Raw genomic sequence first — 27,928 nt, 5'->3', positions numbered from 1 at the left:
AATTACTGGAGTATAAATTTACAGTTTTCCCATAATATTATTTTTTTTCCCTAAGTTGTTATTTTTTCTTATTTTCAAGGTTGAAACAAATGTTAAGTGATCTTATGCAGCAGCAAGAACAGCAGTGTCAAGAGAAACCATCAAGAAAAGAGAGAGGCAGTAGTGCACCACCTCCTCCATCTCCTGTTTTCTGTCCATTCAACTACCCTCCACAACCTGTGAACCTCTTTAATGTTCCAGGATTTACTAATTTTTCCTCCTTTGCTCCAGGTGAGTATTACTGTAGTTGTGAGAAGTAATATGAATTTCAAAAATGGACATTTTCTCATGTAATTGAAATTGTAGTGTGAACTTAATGAAATTCGGTCACTTTTCCTTTATATTGAAATGGTCTTAGGCAGAAGTTTACTATTTATTGCTGAATAATTGTATATTTTTACTTCAGTATGAAGAGCAAGGCTCTCTCCGTATGAAGTTAGTTATACTTGAAAATATTCCATGTAAGGTGTCAAATGTTCTATGTCCAACATACAAAAAGCAGAGTATGAAGTTAGTTATACTTGAAAATACTCATTCCATGTAAGGTGTCAAATGTTCTATGTCCAACATACAAAAAGCAGTGTTTGAAGCTTTTACATACCTTCAGCAATCATTTCATAGTTGAAGTCATGTTCTGAGTGAATCATGTAATTGGAAGGTGCCCCTTGGTAATTTTTTCTGATTTTCTTAGAACTTCAAACACTCATGTTTGTTATAAATGCCTGTGAATGGAGCATGTTAACCAATTTTTGTTCCCATCAGAGTTATACAGTAACTGTTGATTTGGACACAGTATTCCTTATCTCTTTCTCTAATCTGCTTTTGTTGTTGTATTTGGAGGAAAAGAATGTAGGTATTTTACTGTATAACTCAAAGTAAACAAAACTGTCTTAATATATTTCAGTCTTATTAGAAAACCAGGAAATAGGCATAGACCTAGATTAGAACTTTCAAATGGCAAAGTCTGTTTTCTGTTTGAGAATGTTTTTAAAATTACATGGAACCTACCCAAAAGTACAGTTACATTCAGTTTGCCACTTCCATAAAGATTCTGATGTAAAAATTGTAGTATGAATCTGTGACTTCTTTGGCTCTGTAAGTACCTGAACCATTGGAATTTTCTTGTCAATTTGATGGTGGTTGAAGTATTGATAAGGTCTTCAGGCAGACAGAATTCTGTCTTTTTTGTTGTTGTTATTTTTACTTTCACTTTTAGGAGCTCTTCACTGGAAGAGTTTCTTAAAGGACTGGTTAAAGTATTGTTAAGGTCTTCAGGCAGACAGAATACTGTCTTTTTTGTTGTTATTTTTACTTTCACTTTTAGGAGCTCTTCACTGGAAGAGTTTCTTAGAGGACCTTGATCTCCACTGATGGGATTGTAGTATCCAGTAGTGTTCAAAACCTGCACTAAAGATAAATTCTGATTGTTTACAGTGCTTTCAGGATAAAACCAGTTCTTGCTTACTTCCCCAATGTATTTGCTTCATAATTTCATGCTGCCACACAGTATGTCTCAGATTTGAATTTTACTACACAAATAAATGAGGTAGTATCTTCTGACTCTCTTGTTTACTTTGTAGGTATTAACTGTAATCCAGTGTTTCCATCTGGTTTTGGAGATTTTGCACATAATGTTTCTCCACGCAGCAGTGAGCAGCAGGAGCAACAACATCCTCTAGATCATAATACTTCTGGGAAAACTGAGTATATGGGATTCCCCAAACCCTTTGAAAGCAGTTCCTCTAATGGAGCAGAAAAACAAAGGTATTGAATATCAAAATACAGCTCTACTTCAATAATTTCTCCTTCCTTTTCTAGGGCTTGTGGGAATTCATCATTCATTAATGGACTTTATTGTCATAGAATTACTGCTTGACTTTTGTAACTTCTAGTTTTTTTTTTTTTTCTATTTTTTTCAGTAGTGTTCTGCTTTTCTATATATTAAGGTATAATTTCATGAAAATTTAAAAGTCAGTCTTGGAGTGGTTTTCTGACACTTTCTGTAGGTGGAGTAAGATTTTGTTTCTGTGGGATTGTTTTGAAACTTAATTGTTTGAATAACTAGAGGATATCATTTCAGTGTATGCTTATTTTTTGTGCTACTGTAGATTGTACTGAATGTTGCTTTAAGAAATGTTTTGACCTGTGGCACAGCAGTAGCTTCATAAATGTATTTGTGTTGAAACCAGTCATAGATAAATGTGAAGTTCCATTTTCCATTTGGAAGGGTTCTCTGGAGTTATTTATTTTTCAATATTCATTTGATGTCTAAGTAACAAGGGCAGATAATTTGTATTACCAGGCAAACAGTTTATCCGTAATGCATTATGTTTCTCTCTGAGAGATTATGTTATGGTATATTGAGATTGGTCTGTGGGTCTTTTTTGTCTGACAGAAGGAATCATAGACAACCTGAAGAGGAAATAGAAAAAAGATCAAATTGGCTGGATGATAGCCAAGAAATGAAGAAAGATGATCAGTCTCAGCTGAATGCAGGTTTTGCAGTTTCAGTACAAAACACTGCTTCTGGTCATAAAAATCAGTGTGATGTGAACCGGAGAAGAGAGTTTGATGAAGAGTCTTTGGAGAGTTTCAGTAGCATGCCTGATCCAATAGACCCAACTACTGTGACTAAAACATTTAGATCTAGAAAAGCATCAGCGCAAGCAAGCCTGGCATCAAAAGATAAAACGCCCAAATCAAAGAATAAGAGGAAGAGTTCTTTGCAGCTAAAAGGCAGAATTAAAAATACTGGTAGGTTGTAAAGTAATCTTGGATACTGTGGCAAACTTGGCTTGGATTATAATCATTATATTCCAGAGAATTTGCTCTCCATAAATGGTACCCATAATAATGAAAATAAGTTATTGAAATTACTGAATTTTATATAATACAAGTGCATAAGGCTTTTTTAGGATTTCAGTAAATAGAAAATAAATAACCAATTGAGAGGATCATGGATGCAGATATATGCAGATTTAAAATAACAAGGAGAATCTTCTTCATTGTCTTAATGTTCAAACTGGATTACTTGCTGAAAAATAAGCTTCATTAAAATTCTGAGAAGAGAGGGACAGTACTAGTTAGTATAGTAGTACTGTTAGAGTTGCTGAGGATTTAGTACTAATGTATGGCTTCAGTACACAGAGGAAGATTTTAGTATAGGAAGCATCATTAGTATTTTGTATCTTTAAGAGTGCCCTTGAACAAATTTTCTAAAGTAATAAAACATTTTGTCAGCTGTTTCTTAATTTCTTCCTTTTCATTTCCCCCATTAGGTTATGAAAGTGCAAGTGCTTCAAGTGTGTGTGAGCCCTGCAAGAACAATAAAAGCAGACAGTCTGATGACGTGGTTCATGCAAAGGTGTTCAGCAAAAGGAATCAGGAACAATTGGAAAAAATAATTAAATACAGTAGATCTACAGAAATGTCTTCAGGTACTCTTCTAAATGTCTATTTATTTTATCAACTTATGGGAGTAAGGGACCTTACTTGCTAGTGTGTTATTTAAATGCAGTGTGTTTTGACAGAAAGACAGGACTGCATATTTAGCATGTGGATTTTGCATTTTAATTTCTAAGGATGCTGTAAATGTAAATGTGTAAAAAGTTGGATATTAATTGCTTTTGGGTGTTTTCTGTATATTAAATACTTGATTGAAGCAATTTAGAAACCTGTTACCATACAATAACCAAAAATGTAGCCAGTCTCACCTATTTGTTGGTGATTTTATGGAAAGTAACTGTAAAACTGATGAAACTTTGCTTAATGTCTAAGCTACATCCTGTACTGCATACATGTTTTCTTCCTATTCGTGCTTAAGTGAGCTACATCAAATATCACTCAAATTCAGTCTTTTAACATCACATAAACATTTTTGCTATCTGCACTGCTTTTCTTGTATCTAGATCATAAAAATTCTCTCTCCTTTGCCTTTTTTGGTTCTGCCATTATTTCTGTTTTGTTTAAGAGATGCGGAAATTTTAGTTGTTGTAGCACAAATATAAAGCTTTGCCAGTGTAGCTATGTCCACGCTAAGAGCTGTTTATTAGTGTACATAATAAACTTCACTGGTCAAGTTCTCATTCTCACAATAAGCAGCTCTGATGTGGTTTGGATGACTAAGCAGTCTTCCTCCTGCTGTTTTGTATAGACCCTGTCTTTATTTCTGGTGCGCATTTTTGTGTTTATCACTGTCTATCCCCACTTTCCTACAGCGCATGCTAGGAGAATTCTGCAGCAGTCTAACAGAAATGCATGCATTGAAGCGCCAGGTAATGCATTCACTGCTTAGCTTCAACAATATGCTATTACTTTTTTTTTTTTCCTTCTCTTATCTTTGGTCCTATAACCACTGTTTAGCAGATGTTCAAGATTAGTGCTATTGCAGCACCTTCCCTATAACCAAGACAAGAGAAGTAACCTTGCATGGAGTGTGCAGCATTACAAACTGCTTTGAATTACAGTTGCGGAGAACGTGGTTACCATGTTCTTGATTAGTAGCAACTACAAATAAAAAATATGGGCACAGATACTACATCCAAAAATTAATTTCAGTAGGCATTTTTAGTATGTTTAAAAGCTGCTATTATATATTAGTAATGGGGGAGGGAAGCAATTTGTGGTAACTTTTCAAAGGTTGAAAAAGCTTGTCTGTGCTTAAAAAATGGGTAAACCATATGCAGATAATCAAATTGCACAGTAACGTTTGCTGTATTGCTAATAACTTAATTAACTTGAATACTAACAATTACACATCTGTTAAACTGAGTTTTCCAAATTTACCTATGTTTCCATTCAGCAGTTCCCAAATAATATATGTAATAATTTGATTGTTGTGATGCAAGGATAATCCTTAATTTCCAAATGAATGGGAGATTTATTAGGCAACTCCTTGTCTTATGTGTAATAGGGTTTAAGAATAGGAGGGTTTTTGTAAATTTGGGAGTGATACTAGACATGTATAAGAATGTAGCATTTATGTTGGGAAAGAGTGGCTTTCTTGGGTTCAGTCTGAAGCTTTCAAATGCTGCTTGTGTTGCAGAAGTGTGGACTGCTTGTGTTATATAAACCTGAGACCCTTCACTATCTTTCTTGAAATGTCTTAAAACTCCATTTTCAGTGTTTAATACTTATTCTAAAAGCATCATTGTGCTGTGTGCAATATTCTCTTTTATAAACAATACTTTCAAAAGGTATTGTTCAGAAGTGTAAAGAAAATAATTTTTACAATTGCTCTATATTGTTTTTTATATATTGAAGATTGCATAAGGCATAATTTAAGAATGTTTGCCTTTTAGGAAATTAATAAACTTTATGAAAGCAGCTGTATTAGGGAATCTGCAGTGATGCAATGAATTGCAATGAGACATAATTTGTATAAGCATAACTTGCATACCTGATAGCATGTTCAGTGGATGCCTGTCATGGACTTAACAAGTTCCTTTATTTTTTCTACAGAAACTGGTAGTGATCTTTCTATGTTTGAAGCTTTGCGAGACACAATTTATTCTGAAGTGGCAACTCTTATTTCTCAAAATGAGTCTCGTCCCCACTTTCTTATTGAACTTTTCCATGAGCTTCAGCTGCTAAATACAGATTATCTGAGGCAAAGGGCTCTATATGCTTTACAGGTATGCACAGAATTTTTGGTTTTATTTATGAATCAAGCAAACATTAGATCTTTTTTTATAGCATAGATAATCTTTTCCAGGATATAGTGACCAGACATTTATGTGAGAAAAATGAAAAAGGGAAGTGTGCAAAATCACTGAATTCTGCAACATGGGTGGCATCAAATTCTGAACTCACTCCTAGTGAAAGCCTTGCCTCTACAGATGATGTAAGTTTTGAAATTCAGAAGCTACTGGCAGCTTTTTCCTGTATTTCAGTTTGCACACAGATATGCTTGTTTACTGAAATGTACTAGGGATTGAATTTGTTAAAATTGGTATTGACTTACACAGACTTTTCTAAATAACTATCAGCAAGAGTATCAATGCAAAAGTGATAAAATATGGTGGGATTCTTGGTACTGCAGGTAGTATGTCAGGGCTGAATGAAATGTGGAGAGGGATGTAAATTGGAAACTGATACATTCAGAAAGAGCCGAAATCCTCTTCTGAGTAAGGTAGGGGCAAGTACTGATCAATGATTCCCCAAAAATTTTTGCTTTTTTGTATTTAAGAAATTAATTACACCTCTGTACAGTTTCTTACATGTTTTATACTTGAAATATTTGAAGTAAGCATGGTAGATTAACCTGATGGATTTATAACCTGAAAGTAGGGTTGTTCTCCAGTCAGGCAGTCTGATGACAAACTGTGATACCACAACAAGTCGCTGAAAAGAATTGCAGGCTTGTTCACACATTTGTAAGAGTATGGTGTGTTTCTTCTTTGTATTCAGTTATCTGGTATTTTTTTAGGAAACTTTTGGCAAGAACTTTTCTACAGAAGCATGTCAAGATTGTGAACAGCCTGATCCAGACAATGGCAGTACTATGTCTACTTCTTCAAATTTTGAACCCTTTGCCACTGATGACCTTGGTGAGAATGATGTTGCTTAGTGTTTTAAGTGTTATTCCCTCCCTCTCTCCCTTGATGCCTGCAATTGTCTGCACTTTAGTACACTGTTATTTGATTTTTAGTGTGTAATTACATGTTTTATAAGACAAAATGTAATTACATTAGCTAATTGTGAAACACAGAGTTTATCAAAGTGTATAATAAAATATTGCAATGAGTTATCTGTGGTTTTCAAAACTTGGGGCCTTAAAGTCATTTTAATCATTGTTTATTTGTCTATCAACTGAAAACTTTTTATTTAGATTAAAAAGTGTTTTTATTCTAAATATAGGCAACACAGTGATTCACTTAGATAAAGCTTTGTCTTGGATGAGGGAATATGAGCGTATGAAAGTTGAAGCTGAAAGTACCCTTGACTCTGAGGGCTGCTCTAGTAATTTTCAGGGTGCTTCTGCTGCTAAATTAGAAGGTATGCACATATACATATATTTTGCTTAGTTTTAGAAAATAATTAGAGTAACTGTCAAGCTAAATTGCTTTCCTCTTTATTTATATTGAAAACTTAGCAAAGTTTGAAAGGATATTTACGTACTTAAGGAAATAAGATTTCCTTTTTCAAATAAATTTTTGAAAGTGGTATTTCTTTAATAGTAATGTTGAATGTATTAAATGTACTGGTTTTTCTTTTCTTTTTTTTATTAAAATGAGATCCAGGTACCGGTGAATGTCAGTCTGTGCCACAGTCAGGTGATGTTTCTGCAGTTCCATGTCCTCGTATAGACACTCAGCAGCTTGACCGGCAGATTAAAGCAATTATGAAAGAGGTCATTCCTTTTCTGAAGGTGAGGGGTCTTTATAATACGGCATGAATTAGAAGAGTAAGAAAAGCACTTGTATAATTGCACAGAAGAACATTATTTAAAATCTAAAACTTGCCTCTCAGAAACAGCTGCCAATAAATATGTGTTCATTTGCAGACTCTGCTGAAGATGAAGTAAGAATTAGATATTCCACAGAAAGATTCTGTGTCGTTTTTAATAGGAGAAATAAATGGCGAGGTTTCTAGATTTCATAGGGCAGGCGGACTTGCCATGAAAAGAATAGAGGTTGCTTGCTTTGGAGCTGACAAAATTAAATACAGGAATGTTTGAGAATGTACTTCTGAACTATTTGGTGCCTTTTAGCAGACAGAACAGAACAAAAACTGTTACATGTACAGTAATAGGGTAATTTTGAAGATTATCTCTGAGTAGTTGATTTTTAGCATTATTTTCTCCTGTTTAAATATCTTTAAAGTTGTTGAGAGCTTTTTAACTTCTGTGACTACAAAGAAGAAATGTTCTTTAAAGAAGGAGAAACAGTCACAGTTCTCCTTTGCAAGGTTGGCGAGCAGAGAAGATGGAGTTGCTTAAGGCATCTCCCTGTTCCCTTTTATAGTATGCACAGTGTATAAGCTTAGGTTTGTCTAATGAGGTATTTGGTGATACTAAGTTTAAAAACTGTATATTGTTGACATGCCAGAGTCAGAGTGCTTGAAGACTTGTTCTTTATTTGCAATTTTAAGGCTGCATATAACAGTAGATGTCTTAATATACACTTTAATACACTTGTGTACACAGCCACAATGTATGAAGCTTCTTAGTTTGGCCAAACATTATAAGATGCCAAGTACTCATGTACTGGAAAACTGAGATAAATCTTTGTGTCTTGTGACCAAACAGTCATTCATGAAGTATGGTGCTTGTGAGTTGGTCAGGACTTTTTGGTGGTGTGCTGTTCGTTCAGTGGACAGATGGGTTTTTTATGAATTAATTTCTGTATTTGGGTTGATGACTAGTTTTTCTTTTGAAGTGGTAACAAAGCTTGTTCTGTGATACTTGTGTAGGAACACATGGATGAAGTATGCTCTTCTCAATTACTGACATCAGTAAGACGTATGGTCTTGACTCTTACGCAACAAAATGATGAAAGTAAAGAATTTGTGAAGTTCTTTCATAAGCAGCTTGGCAGTATACTTCAGGTTAGTAGCTTTTCAGTTCTGTTTTGCAGCACTCAAGTTGGCTAATGAGCCAGCTTCTCTGAAGTTGTATTTTACACCTTGAATAGCATAGCTGCTGTTCTCCCTCACCTTTGATACAGTGATGAGGTATTACCTTTGTTCCTAAACTAATGATTTACTGCACACAGAACATCTTTTCTGTCACAGACAGGTAGTGAGAGGTGTATCTCTGGCCTGTGGCTGTCTTCAAGGAGAGCTGTGGTGATGCTTTTCATGGACATCTTGTGTAAATTCCTGAAAATCTGTAGTTTGCACTTTTTCATTCTTCTTTTTTTTCTTTTTTTTTTTTTACAAGCATGGAGATTAAATCATGAAGTTAATAATTTTGTGTTATATGACTAGAGATTCCATGTAAAATCTGTTTAGGACACGAAGACCTTAAAAATATGAGCTTATATATACATAACTAATTTCAAGTTATTAGAAATATGAAAAATACTTAGTCTTTAAAGCTTGAAAGCCTGTTTCAGAAACTGAAGAATTATTTCTCTTCACAGGATTCCCTAGCAAAATTTGCTGGTAGAAAATTAAAAGATTGTGGGGAGGATCTTCTTGTGGAAATCTCTGAAGTGTTATTCAATGAATTAGCCTTTTTTAAACTTATGCAAGACTTGGACAACAACAGTATTTCTGTAAAGCAGAGATGTAAACAAAAAATAGAAACCACTGAAGTAATGCAGTCTTATGCTAAAGAGGTTTGTTTTATTTTATTTTTCAAAAATTTAGCTTTTGTGAGATTGCAAAATATGTGTATTTTCTAAACTAGTTTGATTGCCTTATTTTATACCTTATGTATATGTTTACTTACTTATTTTACAAGTTCCTGTGTAATCACAGTATTGCTTGTGTGGGAGTGTGAACTGAGTGTGAACCTCAGGAATGGTAAGTCCTGTGTTACAGATTAGTATCTGTTACAGATGTCTAATTGTATAGAGTTTGTTTGTAATTCAGAGGAAATGTTCTAATGGTTTTATGTGAACATAGGAAGGAATTAACAAGTGTTGAAATAGTATTAACACCTGGGGCCACTGAGTAGTTTAACCCCAGTAGGCATCTGAGCCTCTCACAGCCACTCAGTCCCCTCTGTGGGATGGGGAGACAAGCAGAAGGGTAAAACAGAGAACACTCGTGGGTTGAGATAAAGACATTTGAATTGGTAAAGCAAAAGCTGCACATGCAAGCAGAGCAAAACAAGGAATTCATTCACCACTTCCCATGGGCAGGCAGGTGTTCAGCCACCTTTAGGGGAGCAGGTCTCCATCACATATAATGGTGACTTGGGAAGTCAAGCACCATCACTTTGGATCTCCCCCCCTCCCTCACTCTTTGCTCAGCTTTATATGCTGAGCATGATGCTGTGTGATGTGGAACATCCCTTGGGTTAGTGAGGATCATCTTCCCTGGCCTCTTACAAGTGCTGTGCACTCTGACCTCTTGCTTTTGGGGTGGGGTATGGAGCAGAGAAGGTCTTTACTCTGTGGAATGCTGTTTGGCAGTAATGAAAACATTCCTGTGCTTTTGACTGTGTGTTCAACACAAATTGAAAACACAGCCTCTATCTACTGTGAAGAAGTTTAACTCTATCCCAGTGTATTGGTTTTGCATGGCCCCACTACACCCAGCTAAGTATTTTGACATATTGGAGGTCCCAGTTCATTATATCTTTAGTTTGCTTGCTGGTTTACTTGCATTATCTTAAAAAAAATTAGAATAAATCTTCTGAAGTTGTCATGTAGTTGGTTTGTTGGCATATGCTGCAAGAATCAATTTCTGGATTTGGTGTGTAAAATATATATAGAGTTTTCAGAAATATTTGAGACTGTAGGACATATCCTTGCTCTAAAAAGTCAGCTTTGGCTAGATTTCATACCATTTACATTATTGATTTTAGTATTGCTGTTATTGGGAGCATAGCTACAGTTTTTGAAGTTATATGATCTGTTTACAAAACAATAAACCAGATCACGTTCATGTATTAATGATTTCCGTATCCTTTCAGCTTCCTTCTAGAAACACAAATACCAAAACATACCCTTAATTCATTTGTAAATGCCAGCAGAACATATTTTTTAACCTGTTATAAACTATAAAGTCCTACAAGTATTTTAGGTGTGCCACCAGCTATACTTCAAGATAATAAATTTAGATATATCAATAGTATGGCTGGTATGAGGCAGACTGTGGAGTGCCTTGTAAAGAGGCCAAAGGAACACACTGAATCCAGAAAGATTTAGAAGTTACTGTTTTATCTGAAGTTACCCATTGGCATCTCAGAGCAGGTATAAACTCAATCTCATAGCAGGTATAAATTCATTTACCTTTGTTACATAAAGAGTTGGGTTATACTTGCTATGAGAAAGCATGGAGCCAGCTTAGATTCAGCATTTCTTCTCTTCTGCAAGACAGCATTAGGGTTAAGGTCAGTATGTTTGCCTCTGCTGTGGCAGAGGTTCAGATACAACAAAGCCAGAGATGAGTCAGAAGTGGTAGGTCCTGGTTAATTTGTACAGACCTTTGCAATTATCTTGTATGGTCTTTCACAGCCCTCAACTCTGGAATCCTAATGCAGACATATTTGATCTTGCTTGATATTCTGGGTCTCTTGAGGCCAGTAAAGTAACTGCTGAACACACAGCTCCTTGTCCTGATCAGAGTTAGAATCATGAAGTGGTTTGAGTTGGAAAGGACCTTAAAGATCATCTAGTGTCAACCCCCACCTGCTATGATGTATCAAATTCTATGTGCTAGATATGATTTAACCACAGACTGTAGGATTAGCCCAATATAAATGTAATTGTTTAAATAAGAAGGGTTAGCACTGATTTTTTTTAATGCTTTGCAACTCTGAAATTTTGAAGACATCTGTGTGTACAAAAGTCCCTGTGGCTTCCTGCTGTTTTAAGATAGCAATTCTTAGTAAGATTAGCATTTCAGCCTGGTTCTCATGAAGCCACAGTTTGATTCAGTATTTCCAAATTATTTCAGTTTGAAATTGAAGACACTTTGTGTTTCTTCTAGGCAAAAAAAGGTCTTCAGGTGGATGTTTGTTCTTCTGTTGAAGATGTCGATGAGGACAAAGTATGTGTATGCCTTTCAACTGTCTTTATTCCTCAGATAATTTCATAGGTCACTTAGTCTTTATCTTGTCTGTTATAAAATCAAGTATCTATCTGTAAGCAGCCCATTTTCCAGTATTTACGAATTTATTAATCTTGTTTCTGTCATTTTCAGTCATTTATTTTATCAAAGTTACAAAGTAAATTATAATTTGCATTTCTAAGGACGGCTTAACTATTTCTAGCAGATAACATTTTCTTTTTTAATGGTATGGGACAAGTTGATTTGCTTTCCATCTTCGGGAGAAGGTAAATGTTCTGAACTGGGACATGCGGTTTTAAGGTCTCAGAGTCCAAGCTTGACTGTGCTCTGAGTATGAAATGTTTTAAATGGTAAACTGGAATGTTCAGCTTTCTCCAGTCAAGGGAATGATACAGTATATATACCAAGCAGAATGTTGATTGCTATCCTAAATGGATGTAGGGGTAGGAGTAGGCATGTGTGGGAGCAGAGTCAGTGCTTTCTTCTAGGGCTTAGAGCTTCTGTCATACTGCTTTGGAAGTAAAAGTAAGTTGTACATCATTTGTTACAGTTGCTGTAGTGTAAAAAAGTCCTTTCAAGATTTGGAGCCAAACTCAGGGCTTTACTTGAGGTTCATATAGGAATGCAGAATTGTTGCATTCAGCATATTTAGCAAAATATTCAGCAGGGAGACTGCTGAGGAGATACTGCTAAAGAAATGAGAAGCTGCAGTTAGAAGTATTTTTACTCCTCATTTCGGAAGAGCAGGGAAGTTGCTGGAACATCATAATGCAGAAGTGTCTTGATAATGACAAATCTAATTTAAAGGGGTTTTTTAACCTAGCATGCTGATCACTGTCAACCTTTTCAGATAATGACATACTCAGTAGTTAAGAGGTTCTTGAAGGCTATGAACAGTGCCATGTTCTCCTGCTCTGTTTTATTAGTATTGTTCTGCTGTATTCATTTCAAGGCTATAAGGGCTACCTAAACTACTTGGATTTTTAGCAAATAGTTTTTAACTTCTGAGAAACAACTCCTTTATGCAGAAACCTTAGTGTAGTCTTTAGATAAATGTGAAATTACATAGTATTCCGTGTTTTCCTAGGACAAGGATGAGACTGAAACTGCCAAACAAGTACCGGACTCAGAAGTGTGTGCTGGTAATGGAGTGCCTGAAAGTATCAGATCTGATGCATCTGATCAAGAGGAAGATGAGGAAAGTGAAAGCGGTCCAGTAGCAATCAGTAAGGAACTTTTATATAGCTGATTACTCAGTGATTCCACTGTAGTTTTGGCCAGCTAATCTTACAACAGGATTTGCATGAAGTAGTGCTGTGTAGCACCTTCTCTCCCAGATTTTATAGTCAGTCCTTTGTCAGTGAAAGTTTTGCAGTACTGTATTTCCTAGTGTTATGTCAAGGATTAAATATTCCAGTTAGAGGCAGTAATTTTTTTCCTAATCAGTAGGTCTGTAAAAATATATTAGAAACTGATTCATTAGGTTTTATATCCTGTCTCAATTTAACTACAGGTTTCTCAGCCTTTAACCTGAATGATGTGAAAGCTGTGCAGATTTTATGCACTTTTTCATTTAAATAATGTGGCTTTTTAAAATGTGCTTTTACTTTAAAGTAGAGCTTGCAATTAATTAATTAATTATTGTCCTGTTTTTTGTCTTAAGCCAACTACTTCTACCTTGGATTCCTTTACTGTTTGCATTCTTTGCACCAACTTGTTCAATAACTTGGACAGTTCACACCAATGCAGGTGTTTGTTCATAATATAGCTGATGTAAAACATACCAGTCTTTGAAAGTTGAGTCTTTGAAAGTTACTGTATCTTAAAGAATGTTTTGAAGTAAGGGGTATCATTGCATTAAATTCCCCAACAGGATTTGGCAATTCAGAGGTGATTTTATATTGATTTGTCTTTAGGTTTATCAAAAGCAGAAACCCAAGCTCTGACTAACTATGGAAGTGGAGAAGATGAGAATGAAGATGAAGAAATAGAATTTGAGGAAGGACCTGTTGATGTGCAAACATCACTACAAGCCAACAGTGAAACAACTGAAAATGAACAGGTATAGTCAAAATTGTAAAAGCAGAACAAACCTGTGCCAGTGCACAGCTTTTCAGTATATATTTATATGTAACTCATTTTTTCTTCTTGCACTTTTTAGTACTATTAAAAGTAAAAGAATAATACAGTAAATTGTAGGATGCCAGTAGGTGCTACATGCAAAATATGTCATTCCTCACCTGAGTTTATTACAGCTTATGCCAAAGTGTATGGATGGACAGAGACAAAACTAATGTTTACATCTGCTATGAGAGAGGAAAAATGTTAAGCTGCAAGTGAGAAGTTAAATTTTGAAAAAAGCATAATTTCAAACCTTAAGTAGTTCTTTCTCCGTGTTTGCTGAGATCAAGTTCTAATTGGGAGTAATTTACTCTTGTATTCTAATGTGTCTTTTGTTTGTCTTTCCTCCCTTTTGTGAAAATTATTTCTGGAACAATGGTTAAATGTTATTCAGTATGATTGTCATTTTACTGTTGGTTTTCTTAAAATTTTAATATGTGTGACCTGGTTTTGGAGAATTGTCAGTTCTTTACATATTAAATAAGATTGACAATCTATTGAAACTTTGGTTTGCTCAACAGGTATTAACATTAGGCAAGGATGTAACTGGAACATTTTACTTCAAAGGCTAAAACAGTAGATCTTTTAAGTGGAACCAAAGAGTTTACCTGGGAACTACTGCAGTGAAAAGAAAATGTTCAGATAAAACATGCTTATCAGTGTTAATGATTTTGTAAGCTGTTGCTGACTAGCTGGCAAATAGGACTTGCTATCTTTACTTCAAACTAGTGAAAAGACAAATTTGTGGAGCAAGTGTACAGAGTGTTTCTAGTTAGTAAATTAGCCAATAAGCTATGAAGCTGATCAGTAAAATTTAGTTCTGACTCATTTTTGCCTTCTCCAATAGACTTCAAACCAAGAACTGAGTAAGGCAAAAAGCAGTGAGATTTTGTCATCAGAACAAGAACCTGTTAAAGGTAAGCCCTCGTATGCAGTACAATTCCATATGAATTTGCATATGGTGAGAATTGTCTTGGACAGTGCCTGTGATACATGTAACTAAGAGAAAGATGATCAAATTTACCAAACTGTCTTTTTCATGGAGCTGTATCAGTTGCCTGGATGTACCTGTGTTGATATTGACACAGTAAAGCTTTTAAAAAGGAAACATGGAATAATCTTATTCAGGTAGATGTGGTTTTGATGCTTGACATGAGCAAGAATTTTAGCTGATTGTTGCAGCTCTTGGAACACAACTGTATCAGAATTTATATGTGTTAGTGTGTTTTGATGTTTAGCTTTGTCTTGTACTTCTTTTTTCTGCTACTACCATTTTACCAGTTATTGAAATTTATATTTTAACTTTTTTTTTTCTGTGAGTAATGTTGTAACTGATTAAGAGCAAAGAAATTATTTTCCATCAAAAGAAGGGAGCATTACTGGGCTGTATGTTATTTCTGGTGTAACTTGTTATTACCACCTTCCCTGTGTTTTTCTGTTTCAAACACTAGTTTTCTTCTTGACCTTTTTTTGTAGACTAAAAATCAATATTAGAGTGGCATAATATTAAGGAATTTACTGTTCTGTATTATATCTCCTCATATCTAAAACCTAAAATGACTATTTTATATTTTAGTTCTGGAAGTTGTTTTTTGTGAGTTTTTTAAAAACTTGTTTTCAGTCAGAAATCAAGTCACATACTCTGATGGGATAAATTGCTTATACTTAAGGGTAAGGGTACAGATAACTGATGTTTTACTTCAATCAGCTTTGTGTTGTCTAGGAGAGTATAATTGACTTTCATTGCTCATTTGTAGCTTTGGATCATAATTTTTAGAATAGTAATAATTTTTGTATGTTCAGAATATTTTACTATCTCTTCCTAGTTAAAATGTAATTCTGTGGCTTTAGGTGAACAAGATGTGTCTGCTGCTGTGCATCATTACCTCAGTGTCATGGAGAATACACCAGCTTTAACAGTCAATACCCCAGAATCCTTTATAACCTCCACTGTGAAAACTGAAGGATCAAGCTCATCTTTGGCAGTGAATGAAGCTCAAACACCAGATACCACATGTGCAGAAAACAAATCTGGTGCAAGTTCTGAAAGCTCCATGGCTGGCAGCCCTGATACGGAGTCACCTGTGCTAGTGAACGAATATGTGTGTATATTTCACTTAAGAACCATCCAAGAGAAATTATAAGCTTTTGTTGTATTTCTGTGTTATTTCTGGTATGCAGTCTTGTTTTGTTTCTGTCTGTGGATTTGATAAGTGCATTTGTTTTTTTTATCTACTTTAATAGTTTTGGAGTGAAAAGAAAACAAAATAGCAATTCTTAAATACACAATTTTTATTAACAGGAACCTGGTTCTGGAAATGTAAGTCAAAAATCTGATGAAGACGACTTTGTGAAAGTTGAAGACTTGCCCCTCAAACTTGCTGTGTATTCAGAGGTATTTTGCTGCTGTTTGTGGGATTGTTGTTTAGAAATGCATACTGTAAATGTCTGTGTTACCCAGACAGCAGCAAGAATTATCCAGAATTTTCAGATTCGCTTTTTCTGTTACAAAGGCAGATTTAATGAAGAAAATGGAAACAGAGGCCCAAACCAAGAGTTTGTCTGATGAATTACTGGATGGCGGTGGAGCTCAAGATCAAGAATTAGTAGGAGATGCCCAAACATTGAAAGAACCTGGTAATCTTTTTCTATATGCTGCACACATATTGGGAAAACACTGTAATTCTAGAATTGAAATATTGCTGATTGAAGTAAGCAATTATTGTAGTGCAGTAAAAATATTGGGCTTTGTTATAATGGATTTGAAAGTGTTGTATTGATATGAAGGGATTTTATCTTGCTGTCCATTTCCCTTCTATATACTTTTTTTAGATTCTGTGGCTGATAAATTAATATTTTCAAAGTGCATGTCACAACATAATGGTTTTAAAACTTATTCAAATGGAGTGGTATTTTTGTTTCTTGTTTCACAAGCTTGGGTTTAATAATAATGTAAATTATAATTGCTCTTATCTGATTTAATAACAGTATAATTTCTTGATAGACTGCGCAGTGCTTTTGTGATAGAAACTTTATGCAGATACAAAAACTTAATTATAAAGCAGGTCAGAAAAAAATGTTGGGTTTTTTCTGTAATATTGTGACAAAATTACAGTATTAAAGACTTCCATTTTATTGTTAGACTTACAATTCTCCAGTGGAGTGTACAGTAATGTCATATATGAAGGACATGAACTGGATATTCTGATAGTAGCATTTTTCTGCTAGTGTGCCTCCTTCCAATTCCTCAAATAGTATAAGCTGATGAACCTGCTTTTTATTTAATGCTCTGGCAGTGGCAGCACAGATTTTTTCCAGAACAAAGTGTGACGAAAGGTGCATCTTTCCTTCCATTTTGATCACTGCCTCTTCAGCATTCTGCTTGTCACAACTCTGCCAGCACAAGCCTGTTGTGCCCATTTGGTGGGTACTGATGCCCAGGGCTGCTGTGGGAACAGTCTGACCAAGAATGCCATGCCACACCAAAGTTGTAGCTAGCTCTAAGCCGTTCTTATGGGGGGGATGGCTGTTCAAGTAAGCCATGGCTCAAAATGCTTGCAAGGATGAAATAGCAGTTGAAGTGTGGTCATGAGCTGTTTGATACCTTGTAGATACTAGACAATGATTTTATTCTTATTTTACAGAAACTTTTGGAGCTCAGAATGCATAAGAATTACCCGAAGATGTCTGCATTAATAAACTCTATGTATACAAATGCATATGGAAGATCAGCATTAATTTCCCAGAATTCTGGAAGTGTATAAAAATGTAAAATTTTTAACATGCTGCCTCTTAGGATAGGTATGTGATCTTCTGCCTGTGGCAGTTTAAACAGCTGGAACTGAATCCACTTCTGTTCAGTTTTGCTGCACTGTTCTTTTTCTGTCTTAATTTTTTATTTTTTATTGTGACTTGTTTGGTAATTTTAAAATTGTTCAAAATGGTAGTTTTAAATAAAGTTTGGACTTGTCTGTAAGTTTTCTCTTTTGAAAAATTTTTTTTGGCTTACAAACTGGTATGCTGAGTTTGTTGCCAGAGGTTAGTTGACTTGCTGGCATACTTGTAGCAGTGTGCTCTTCTCTTACAAGAAACACTGCTAATTTTCCTGGGACAAGAAATTCTCCAAGTTTCTTGCATTTTCTCAAAATACAAGGTATAGACACAGTGCATACTTACATGTTGTCTTTATAGCCTAGAGTATAGCTTGTCTGTAACAAAAAAGTCCTGTTCATGGCCTGTAGAATTTCTTTCTATCAGCACATTTATCTGAGGTGAAGTTGAATAGCCCAGGTTTGTAGTTTACTGCAGAAACCAGCTTTATTTTTCTGCATTTGCTGAATCCTTTTGATGTTCTCATAAACCTGTCTGAAAATGTTAATATCTTTTCATAGCTAACTTAAAATTGCTGCAATTGAAGGTCTGGAGAATATGTTATAAAGTGTTTGACTTTAATTGTAGTTTCCTAAATTTCATTACAAAGTCAATGTTTTAAAAAACAGTTGAAGTCAGCACCTCCTGGAGTATCAACGTAAAGATAGAATTACAGAAAAGAAGATCAGAAAACTGTTCAGTTTTTCAGGTCAGAGTGCTAATAAAGTGCTAAGTCACAAAACTGAGCTAGAAGAAACTTATTCAGTGCACCTGCTGCATTATAAAGATCCTGTTTACCTTAAACACAAGGCTTTTCTGAAAGTAGCTAAAAAGCACTGGTTATCTTTAATTCAGGATTGTGTTGCTTTTGAGGTTAGTATGATAATATGGTTATATACTGTGGGAGACAGTATAGTGATGGTGAAGCCTAAATATGCTTGAAGTTTAAATAAAAAGAGATTGTAATTATTCTGTGATTTTTTTTTCTAGTTTGTTTGGAGTGTCTCTAGGTTTTATGAGCAAATTTTGAATTGGCAGATTATGGTCACATGCCTCTCGTGCAAGGATGAAAGTAGATTAGCAAAACATTTTAAGATAGTTTAGTTACTCTGAAGGCTTTACACTGGTGGTACTGCTGTAGGCAGAAAAAAGTTACCATTTTGAGGACCAAGGAAATATATTGTGACAAAGGCAAACCTGTGAAACTGAAACAATCAAACTTCTAATTACTAATTAAGCACAAGAATCACTCAGACCTAAAAGAGGACATTTTTTAAAAAGAAGAGTGAGATTGTGTGCAGCTTTGAAATAAGGCTAGTTTATATGTTGAATCATTAAATTCTAAGTTGAAGAAAGAGCCTGAGCATTCAAGCATTCCTGAATTCTTTCACTGGAATGATGGGTTTAACCCCAGCCAGCAACTGAGAACCAAGCAGCTGGTTTCTCACTCCCCAACCAGGGGGCTCAGACAGAGAAGTGGAAGAGGGAAAACAAAATAATTCATAGTTGAAAGAAAGATTAATAGGTAAAGCAAAATTACACATGCAAGCAAAGCAAAATGGCAAGCAAGTGTTAAGCCATCTCTAGGAAAACAGAGCTCTGTGCTGCATAACAAGGACTTGGGAAGACAAATGCCATTACTCCAACTATTCCATGTTCCTTCTTCTTTGAGCTCTATATACTCATGATGCCCGATGGTGTGGAATAGTCCCTTGGTCAATGTGGGGTAGCTCTCCTGGTGGTGTCCCCTCCTAACTGTTCATCTGCAGCCTTCTTGCTGGGGGCACAGGGTGATGAGCAGTCAGGATTCTGTGCAAGTGCTGCTCAGCAATAAGGAAAACAGCTCTGAGGTATCAACACTTATTTTCAGCACAGATTCAAAACAGCCCCACACCAGCTACTGCACACAAAATTACCTGTCAGAACCAACAGTATGTGTACATGAAAAATGCATCAAAATGGTGTTTCTTCGGTCATATCTTTGTACTATTTCATCATGGAATGGTCAGCAGGGACCTCTCAAGGTCATCTTATGCCAGCAGGGCCACTCAGAGCTGTTTGCACAGGTGGCTTTTGAGTATTTTCCTGGTGGGAGACTACCACCTCTCTGGTCAACCTGTGCCAGTGTTTGTCACCCTTGCAGTGAAGTGTTTCCTAACATTCAGAGAGAGCTTCCTGCGTTTTACTTTGTGCCCTTCTAGTCTGCTTTCATTATCACTTGCTCAAGTAGTAGAACTGCTGATTAAGTTAAACTGACTTATGCCTAATGCCAGTTCTTCTACTCATGTAGTTCATTTCAAGCAGAATTTGTTTCCTACTTAAAAAGAACACTGAGGAGTATGGGAGTAAGATGGGAGAAGCAGAGTCTTGTGCTTCATACATTGCTTGCTCCCTTACTGATCTGGACAAAAATGAATTGCTACATTTTACTGTGCAGTGTGCCTTGCACAGTTCCCCATTCAAGACAGGGCACTACAGAACTGAGTACAAAGAATTGGAAAAATTATTCTTAGGATAAAAGTTCAGAGGCCAGAGTTGCTTCTCATCTATTGCTAATGCAATTTAGTAACAGCTCATCGCTTATCAGGAGGTTGCTGTGTGACACCTGTCCTTTACTGCTGTACAGTGAGTGACCTAACCAGTGGAACACATGTATGGAATGAAACCAGCTCATACTGGATTTGCACTCATTTTCACTACTGGAAGTAACTGTTACTTCTGGGAGAGAGGTGGAATAATATATTTCTTATTATAGATTGCATCACTGCTTTTCAAATGTTATTTTAATCAGATCCAAATGTGTCCTGAAATTATTCGTGCTCCAAAACTAATTACATCATCCACAAAGTCTAAGCATTACAACAAAAAACAACACTTGCTATGGCTGCAGTGATAATACTTGAACTGTAGTTACCTACTACGGGATTGCCATCTTGCTTAAGAGCAAGTTCAAACAAAACCCTTCAGTGGTAAATTTTGAAGAACATAAGTCAGAAGTCTTCATCCAGTCTATACAAGTTTGGATATTCCTACAGTAGTAGTTACTCAAAGACAGACTGGAACATTTCTTGTCCTACTTTTATATAAGCGTCTCTCTCTTCCTTTGTCATGAGAGACACAAGCTCTGGGTTTTCACTAACTTGGCCATATGAGCAGGGCTGGCCAGCTACCATTAAAATAGGACCCAGAGTTTCCTGTTCCTCCTCTTGTTCAAAGTTGCTGCCTGCTGCTTTTGTTCCTGCTCCTCTTGAGTGCTTGGCATCCTCTTCAAACTCACTGCTATCACTGTGTGATCCATGTAGCTTGCTTTTGACAATCGGAGCCTGGTCTGTGCTAGATGATGACTTGGATTCATGGATCAGAAGAGTCTTGATGATTTCATTATCAGTGACAGTTTCTTTAACATTTTCTTCAGTTTCTTCAGAAGCATTTACTCCTAATATACAACACTAAGTGTTAGAGGGATCAATTGTTTACAGTTACTACATAGGCATCCTACATAGATTATTTTTTTCTACTCTGGATCTTTTTTACCCACACTAGAATTCTCTTGAAAACACAGACATCTCTGAGAGCTTTCCACTGTAAAGATTACCACTAAAATTACTGCATGGCTAAAGCCAGAAGTTTTAGGACACACCTGATCTCTTGCTTTAGGAATATAACCTCAGTCAGTCTTAAAACTAGATTTTGGAAACTAAGGTCTGATAACCACTAACACAGATCTAAACCAAGCTCACTACATTTTCAGTAGGAAATCTGTATTTACACTAAGGATGCAGAATTAATTAGTGAATTCACTAAACTTACCAACACTATTGTTTGTGGCTGTTGCTGCTCCTTCCACAGTGCTTTGTGACAACCAGATAGGTTGCTTTTCAGTTGCTTTTTCTCTTCTTTTCTTCTCGTGCTTTGAGTCTTGGACATCAATAGTTAAGCTTTGGGTGTATGTAAGACCAAAAGCAGAACTTCTGTGTGCCCATTTTTCAGGGCGGGTGCAGGATTCCAGCACACTTGAGCCCAACTTTGGATCAAAGCTGAATGAGGTGTCACATTTTGAAGAGGTAGAATTCTAGAATTCAGGCAACAACTGTGCGCCTCCCCCCCCCCCCCCCCCAAAAAAACCTGAACAACAACCACAAACAAGCAAACCCCAAAACCATGTTTTGCCAGCAGACTAGCTTTAACAAGTGCTCTAATAATTTACATTCCCTTTTACCTCTCAGCGGCAAGTGGTTCTGAACCACTGATTTTTGTGAGGTCTCTTCAGTAGTGCATCTCTGGATGAAGCACACTGATAGAGAAATATTACTTTCTTATAAGAAGGGCCATGAACATTAGCTGAAGTAGTAATCTGGGAAATAAATTACTTTAAAAATACATTTAAAAAATAAAAAGGTATAGCAATAATTTAGGATGCCTTAGATATTACAGACTTCTTCATTAAACAGCTGACTGTAATGAACAAAGCAGAATGGAGTACACAGGCTGCAAGTTCAGTATTTCAAAGATTTTACAACTGTTAAATTGTTGGGAGGATTTGTATTGGTCAGAAGTTCTAGGGTGATGTTCATACCTTTCTGATAATTCTGGTATTTCTGTTGGCTGAGGCTCCAGCAACTCATAGGGCAGCACAATATCTTCGGTCTCACGCAGCAGCTCAAATACAGGCTCAATCTGCTCGTTGAACTTCGCCAGCAACGTTCGAGCATCATGCTTTGGAAACACCGAGCCATCTTCCTCTACTTCAGTGTTGCAGTAAGTGCAGCGAAAAGTCTCTGCAACGTTTTCCAAAGTGGGAATTCTCATGTTCATAGAATGCAAAAAGATCAGCAGGATGTTGTTAAGCAGCCTGCGGCCTGGACATTCTGGCTTTATCCATTTGTTCACATTAACTAGGGAAACTCAATTCTACAGGCAAACTTGAGACAGACTGGTATTACACACTTTTTATGCAAGTGAGAAATGTTTTGGGAGAGAAATTTAGGCTGGATAGACATGTACTATCATCAGTTTATTTTTTCCTTCTCCAGTCTCCTCATCTCAGTTCTTAATGTAGTAGAAGACTTTTTCAAGCAAAAGTAGCATCTGGTTTTAGTTGTTCTAGAGTCAGAGTCAAGGCATATGCTAAACCCCCATATTTATGTCTTCAGGAAAACAAACAAAACTTCAAGCTTATTGTGTGAAAATCACCAGCTTCAATGTTTGCATTTCCGTAACTCGACAGAACCCCTCCATTTAGAAGAAAGGGATGATTTTGCTAACTGGCAGAATACAAATTTCACCAATGGCATTTCAGGTTAGTCATATATAAAGCTCATTCTGCCTGGCTCTGGCACCCTTTGCAGATCCCATGACCCAGATGTCAGCACAGTAGCTGTGCTCTGAGTAATGTATTGCACTATAATGCCATTTTGACTCATTTTGATTTTAGAGAAGAAAAACAAGCTCTGACACCACTTCTGCTGTGGATGTGTCATGTGGACCTGTGAGGAGTCTGAGCTTCCCAGCCCAGGAGTGACAGAACAGCTCTGCTCTGGTGCTGCTGAGCTGCAAGATGCTTAATAGAGTAGGTGACTGCAAACATTTTACCCATCTTGTCCAACTCGTCAGTCAGAAGGATTGACCACACAAATAGATTAACTAAGAGATTCAAAGCAGAGTAAAGACAGTACTGCGTTCATATTTTCATATGAGGAAGTGAGACTCACAAGACATGGATGAGTTAAGATTACTCAACCAGGTTCAAAGCAAAGCTGAGGCCTGGAATCTGATTCTCAACCCCAGCTCGTACATTCAAGATTAATCTTCAGGTTTTTTGGCATGTTCTATAGAAGCAGCACTTCTCTTACCCTCACCTCCCAGCATCCCCTGTTCCAGGCCCTCATTCACCAGCAAACAAGAAGCACATTCTAACAAACATGCTTTTGTTGCGAAGTTCACTTAGGAAAAACAGTTTTGTGCTATCAGGGTTATTCTTTAAGATAAGAGCAAATAAACAATATAAGTAACACACCTGTAAACGCATCAAAGAGCTGATTGACTTCAAGGTCCGTGTATGTGCTAGAGCAAGATGGACATTTAAAAGAGGATCTGGTCGTTGAATCCCGCTCATCTGCTTCTATTTTCCGACGTACATGATCCAGTTTGTATTTTACCACATCCACCAGCACCTTGTAATTGATGTAGTAGTAATTGTGCCTCGTGCTCTTGCCGCTAGGCCCCGTTTCAACTCGCATCCGCAGCCTCACCAGCTTGTCCGCCTTGAGCGCGTTGAGGGCAGTGCGCAGTTGCTTACGCTCGTACTTGAGCAGCTGTAACAAGTCCTCCTCTTTCACACAGGGGTAGCGGATCAGCACATCCAGGGCCAGGGAGCACTCCACCCCATAGAAACCACGCACTATGTATTTGGCCAGGCGCTTTAGGGCTGCCGGCACCTCGCTGGGAATGTTGTGCTGCTCCATCAGGAGCTGAACCACTGTCAGTGGAGAAGTGCTGTACAACAAAGAGAAGGGAAGGGAGCTGCAGTAAACCCCTTTTAGGGAGGTTTTACACCTGCCTTACACAGGCAGGTCTAAAACATATCATTTGCTGTGCTGTATTTCTGCAAGAGTCTTCACTGAATAGAGGAATTTAAAATCTTTAACCTGCATTGGGGACGGGAAAGATATTAATAGGTATCGGAAATTATCTAATCTTGAAATATAATGCTTATCCCTGAAATATTGATATTCTCTTTTTTACAAAAAGAGGATTTTTACACAAATGTGCAAAAATAAGATATCTAGGAAAATGTGTTACAGAAAGTTCATAATCCTCCCAGAAGATAGCACATTTAACTTGCATGTCTAGGTCTGCCTGTTTGCATTCACAGCCAGACAGATAAGAGCAAAAATAAAAGTAAAGCCTTCAAAAATACAGCTCAGCACAAGAAACCTTAGTTGAAATTGTATCTGCCTTGCAAAGCCACAGGAGACATTTGAGCACCTGTTCACATGCTCTTTGTGATATTTCTGCTGGCTGCTGTGATCAGACAAAGATTTTGCAAAGCTGGGGCACAGGATGCTCCAAGTTATCTGGCCCTCAGCACAGGGTATTTGCATAGCACATTTTATCCCTTAGTGCTCTTCTCATCTAGATTCAAGACTTGTGCACATATTCCTAATCTCATTAATGAGCATGTAACTAATTTTAATCAGTCCAACTATCCTAACAGTTTCTTATTTGTAAAGAGGGAGAAGAAAAATATTAAGATGTGTTTCAACAAAGCCTAATGCCAATTTCCTTCTTTGAGGCATGTTAAAATCCTACAGTAGTATTTGACACTGCTGCCTCTAGCCAGATGGTTTTGCAGGGAGCCATGCAATGCACATGCAGTGCTGGTAGCCACTGGGTCAGGAGCTGGGAGGGTAGAGGATGCAATGTTATGGCACACTACATCCAGCCCTAGCACCCACTGCAGTGGATGGTAAAGCTCCAGCCCAGGTAACTGCATATTGCTATCAGAGCTTCCAGGGAGCCTTTATCAGAAATCCTAGTTAAACAAACAGAACGACTTGCACTAGCCTAGTATTTGGACTGTAATTAAATTTGCACTTCACAGGGTGCACTTTATGGAAAAAAAACCAATGGAAACCTGACTGGTCTGAGTCTGGAAACCCTGAAGGTGATAGCACCACACTGACTTAAATTTCCTACAGGAAAAGTGAGGGAACACTGGAATGGCTGTCCAGGAAAGAGGTTGAGTCTCTGTACTTCAACAGGACAAGGGCCAGAGCAGACTGACTTGGCTTTGAGAGTAATTTTGCCATGAGAAAGGGACCAGATGGCCTCCAGATCCTCCTCCTAACCTAAATTCTTCTGTTCCAAGAGAGTTAAAGTTAACAACAGTAAGGAGTGAAGCTTTGGCAATGTCAGTCTGTTCCATGACAATCTTTCTCAGACTAAGAGCAGTATTTCTGTGCTTTTTGACAAAAGCCTTCATGAATAGGCACTTTTAAAAAGTTGTTCTTTTTGTTGTTATTATTCTTTTTGTGTTACTCTTTCACTTCTTCTTTGTCCTCCCCCTCAAAAGGGGCTTAACAAATTTAATCCACAGAAAAATATGCTAATTTATGCTTCTCTTTCTTCCTCTTTCTGGCCTAATTTTGAACTTTTTTCTATGCAGTGCTTTATAGTTAGCAGTAAGGAAAGGACAGACAACACCTTCAGGCAGTTCCAGACAAGAGTAGCATGGTTTTGAGTTTCCTCAGGGAAGTGCTCTGGAGAGCACTGAGCCTTGGCCTTCTACTCTGGGCAGAGTCCACAGAATGGAGGAACTGTAGCCTCCAGTACAGGTCCAAAGGAAAGCAACTACTATGGAATTCTGCAACTCAGCCCAGCCATGCTGAGGAGCACCAAGGGCAGCCCCAGCATCTGCATGGGGAGTGTTACCACTCTTGTGCATTGGTCTGGGATACATCTCAGAAAGGGCTGGGGTACCCTCTACGTGGGTTTGTGTCATATGACCTCCAGTTGGATTGTGGCAGTATTAAGAACAAAACTGTTTCTTCATCTAGTTCTTGGCTAACATGTCTGCAGAATGCTGGGACTTAAAGGACTTGTATTAGGTATAGCTCTCATGACTCTTTTTTCTTACCCCAAGTCAGATACAGAATGAAACTATTTCAAAGAGAGTGTGATAAGTAGTTAACATCATTAGGGAAGAAGTGGGACCTGAACTGTAAGCAGGAGGTTTGCTGACCTATCAGTTCTCTGGATGACTCCTTAAGCTCAGACTGGCACTGCGTACTTGCATCTCTAAAGCGAGCACTACTCTGAAGTGTTTCTGAGCTATTGATGTTGAAAGCTTCTCAGGTACAGTCTTACAACCATGTAAAACAGTCATAAAAAGAAATCCAAACAAACAGCCAAAGACACAGAAACCCCACAAACTCCAGAAAACCCCACCACACTCATACAATAGAGCCTAACCTTGCCCCATGCTGTACCTAAACACATACTTTAAATATTATGAACATATTCTGGGATACAAGTGAGCAGCTTTTTTCAAAAACAAAGAACTCACTGTCCATTTGCAGGGGAATTGTAAATATGCAAGCCTTTGGTTCAATAGAAAAGGAAATAGCTTTCTTTTACAAAAATGACTGAATTTGACCTGAAAAAGAGACATTCATGGAAAAAAACCTCCCTCAATAAATCTTCCTTTAGGATACAAAAGAATGACCTTTGGATGTATTTTAAAATAAAGACAGGAGGAAGCTTTTTCTACCATGCTCTTCTATATTTGATGTCTTATTTCTCCAATGCACTTTGAAAAACCTCTCAGTCATTTAATCACCTAATTTGAAATCTCACAGTTCATGCAAACTACTGATTTTTAAAAGCTATTGTGTAGTTTTCACTTGGCAGGCAGCAGGTCTGTTTTGAGAGGAGCTGGAGACCACCCTTACCAAGGAAAGGAGTAGAAGGTGTGTAGGCCTCTGAATCCAGAAGGGCTTTAAACAGAATTCTGCTCTGCAGCTGAGCTACAGTCTGTGTTAAGGAGACAGGTATTCTACTACTCACATAGATTCTTCCCTTCCTTTTTTTTTTCCCCCAGCTGATAGCATGTATGGACAAGATATTCTAGAAGTCAGAGTATAACCTTGACCTTCCTCTGCTTTTAAAGTATTTATTTTTATGAGGGTAGGAGCTATCTTCTTAACACATTTATTTTAAAAATTACTCAATAACTTAGATGTTTGAGTGGCCCTGCTTCTTGTAGTTTATATGGAGCCATTCCCATAATCAGAAACTACATTTAAGATCACCTTTTTGCTGTGGGAAACCTACTCAGAGTTGCTTGTTGTGCCAGCAGGCAACTATTAAAAGCAGAATTTCAAGTCAAGAGGCATCATATAGAGCAAGTTCTGCAAGTTTTCTCTGAACCCAGTTGCTTAATTAACCTTTTTTTGAGCTGTCTGAGAAGACAAAGTACCCATCTCACAATTTAAAAGGCACTAAACCAGAAAGATTTGATAGGATTTTGCCAGACTTCATACAACCCTATCACTTGCAAATCAGTTAAAAACCTTTTCATTACCTCTCTTGTATGGGCAGAAAACTTCAGGCTGATGTTGTAGAGAAATTGCTCCTTTCCTAAGAGCTCAAAGCAACTGCAAAACAAGCTTAAGTATTTCCCAGCCTTTTCCTAGACCTATCTGTGATAAGC

The 27,928-nt window shown here is 37.0% G+C and overlaps 2 protein-coding genes across 27 annotated transcripts in view; one reads left to right on the top strand and one right to left on the bottom strand.

Annotated features, from left to right (window-relative positions):
• PCM1 (pericentriolar material 1) overlaps window positions 1-17,821 on the top strand; it is a 41,572-nt gene extending 23,751 nt beyond the window's left edge. For 11 of the 26 annotated variants that reach the window (XM_039699997.1, XM_039699996.1, XM_039700010.1 and 8 more), the window contains 20 exons: window positions 80-270; window positions 1,620-1,803; window positions 2,435-2,793; window positions 3,318-3,476; window positions 4,257-4,313; window positions 5,500-5,672; window positions 5,753-5,881; window positions 6,467-6,587; window positions 6,898-7,035; window positions 7,275-7,408; window positions 8,452-8,586; window positions 9,123-9,320; window positions 11,644-11,703; window positions 12,812-12,950; window positions 13,641-13,786; window positions 14,693-14,762; window positions 15,697-15,947; window positions 16,148-16,240; window positions 16,359-16,482; window positions 17,490-17,821. In XM_039699997.1, coding sequence (XP_039555931.1) covers window positions 80-270; window positions 1,620-1,803; window positions 2,435-2,793; window positions 3,318-3,476; window positions 4,257-4,313; window positions 5,500-5,672; window positions 5,753-5,881; window positions 6,467-6,587; window positions 6,898-7,035; window positions 7,275-7,408; window positions 8,452-8,586; window positions 9,123-9,320; window positions 11,644-11,703; window positions 12,812-12,950; window positions 13,641-13,786; window positions 14,693-14,762; window positions 15,697-15,947; window positions 16,148-16,240; window positions 16,359-16,482; window positions 17,490-17,515 — 2,887 coding nt within the window. In that variant the 3' untranslated portion in view covers window positions 17,516-17,821. The remainder of the gene's footprint in view (window positions 1-79; window positions 271-1,619; window positions 1,804-2,434; window positions 2,794-3,317; window positions 3,477-4,256; window positions 4,314-5,499; window positions 5,673-5,752; window positions 5,882-6,466; window positions 6,588-6,897; window positions 7,036-7,274; window positions 7,409-8,451; window positions 8,587-9,122; window positions 9,321-11,643; window positions 11,704-12,811; window positions 12,951-13,640; window positions 13,787-14,692; window positions 14,763-15,696; window positions 15,948-16,147; window positions 16,241-16,358; window positions 16,483-17,489) is intronic. The other 15 variants (XM_039700008.1, XM_039700007.1, XM_039700020.1 and 12 more) reach the window with 8 other exon arrangements.
• A 2,552-nt stretch (window positions 17,822-20,373) lies between these two features.
• LOC120497963 (general transcription factor IIE subunit 1-like) lies at window positions 20,374-27,850 on the bottom strand. Its single transcript, XM_039700146.1, has 5 exons — window positions 27,800-27,850; window positions 23,732-24,210; window positions 22,292-22,493; window positions 21,526-21,752; window positions 20,374-21,151 (listed from the first exon to the last, which is right to left on the bottom strand). Exons 2-5 carry the CDS (start codon window positions 24,177-24,179, stop codon window positions 20,757-20,759), a joined length of 1,272 nt encoding a protein of 423 aa, XP_039556080.1. The 5' UTR covers window positions 24,180-24,210; window positions 27,800-27,850; the 3' UTR covers window positions 20,374-20,756.
• Window positions 27,851-27,928: the final 78 nt, after the last annotated feature.

The sequence above is a fragment of the Passer montanus genome, unplaced genomic scaffold, assembly GCF_014805655.1.
Source record: "Passer montanus isolate IOZ18808 unplaced genomic scaffold, ASM1480565v1 scaffold14, whole genome shotgun sequence".
In the NCBI taxonomy this organism is placed as follows: domain Eukaryota; kingdom Metazoa; phylum Chordata; class Aves; order Passeriformes; family Passeridae; genus Passer; species Passer montanus.
This window is presented reverse-complemented; position numbering and strand designations above follow the sequence as displayed.

Coding starts and splice junctions, on each gene's coding strand:
- LOC120497963 (XM_039700146.1), bottom strand. CDS start 24,179: ATGGAGCAGCACAACATTCCCAGCGAGGTGCCGGCAGCCCTAAAGCGC. Junction 21,753..22,291: donor ATACCAGAATTATCAGAAAG/GTATGAACATCA, acceptor CACCTCATTCAG/CTTTGATCCAAAGTTGGGCT. Junction 21,152..21,525: donor AGCCACAAACAATAGTGTTG/GTAAGTTTAGTG, acceptor GTTGTATATTAG/GAGTAAATGCTTCTGAAGAA.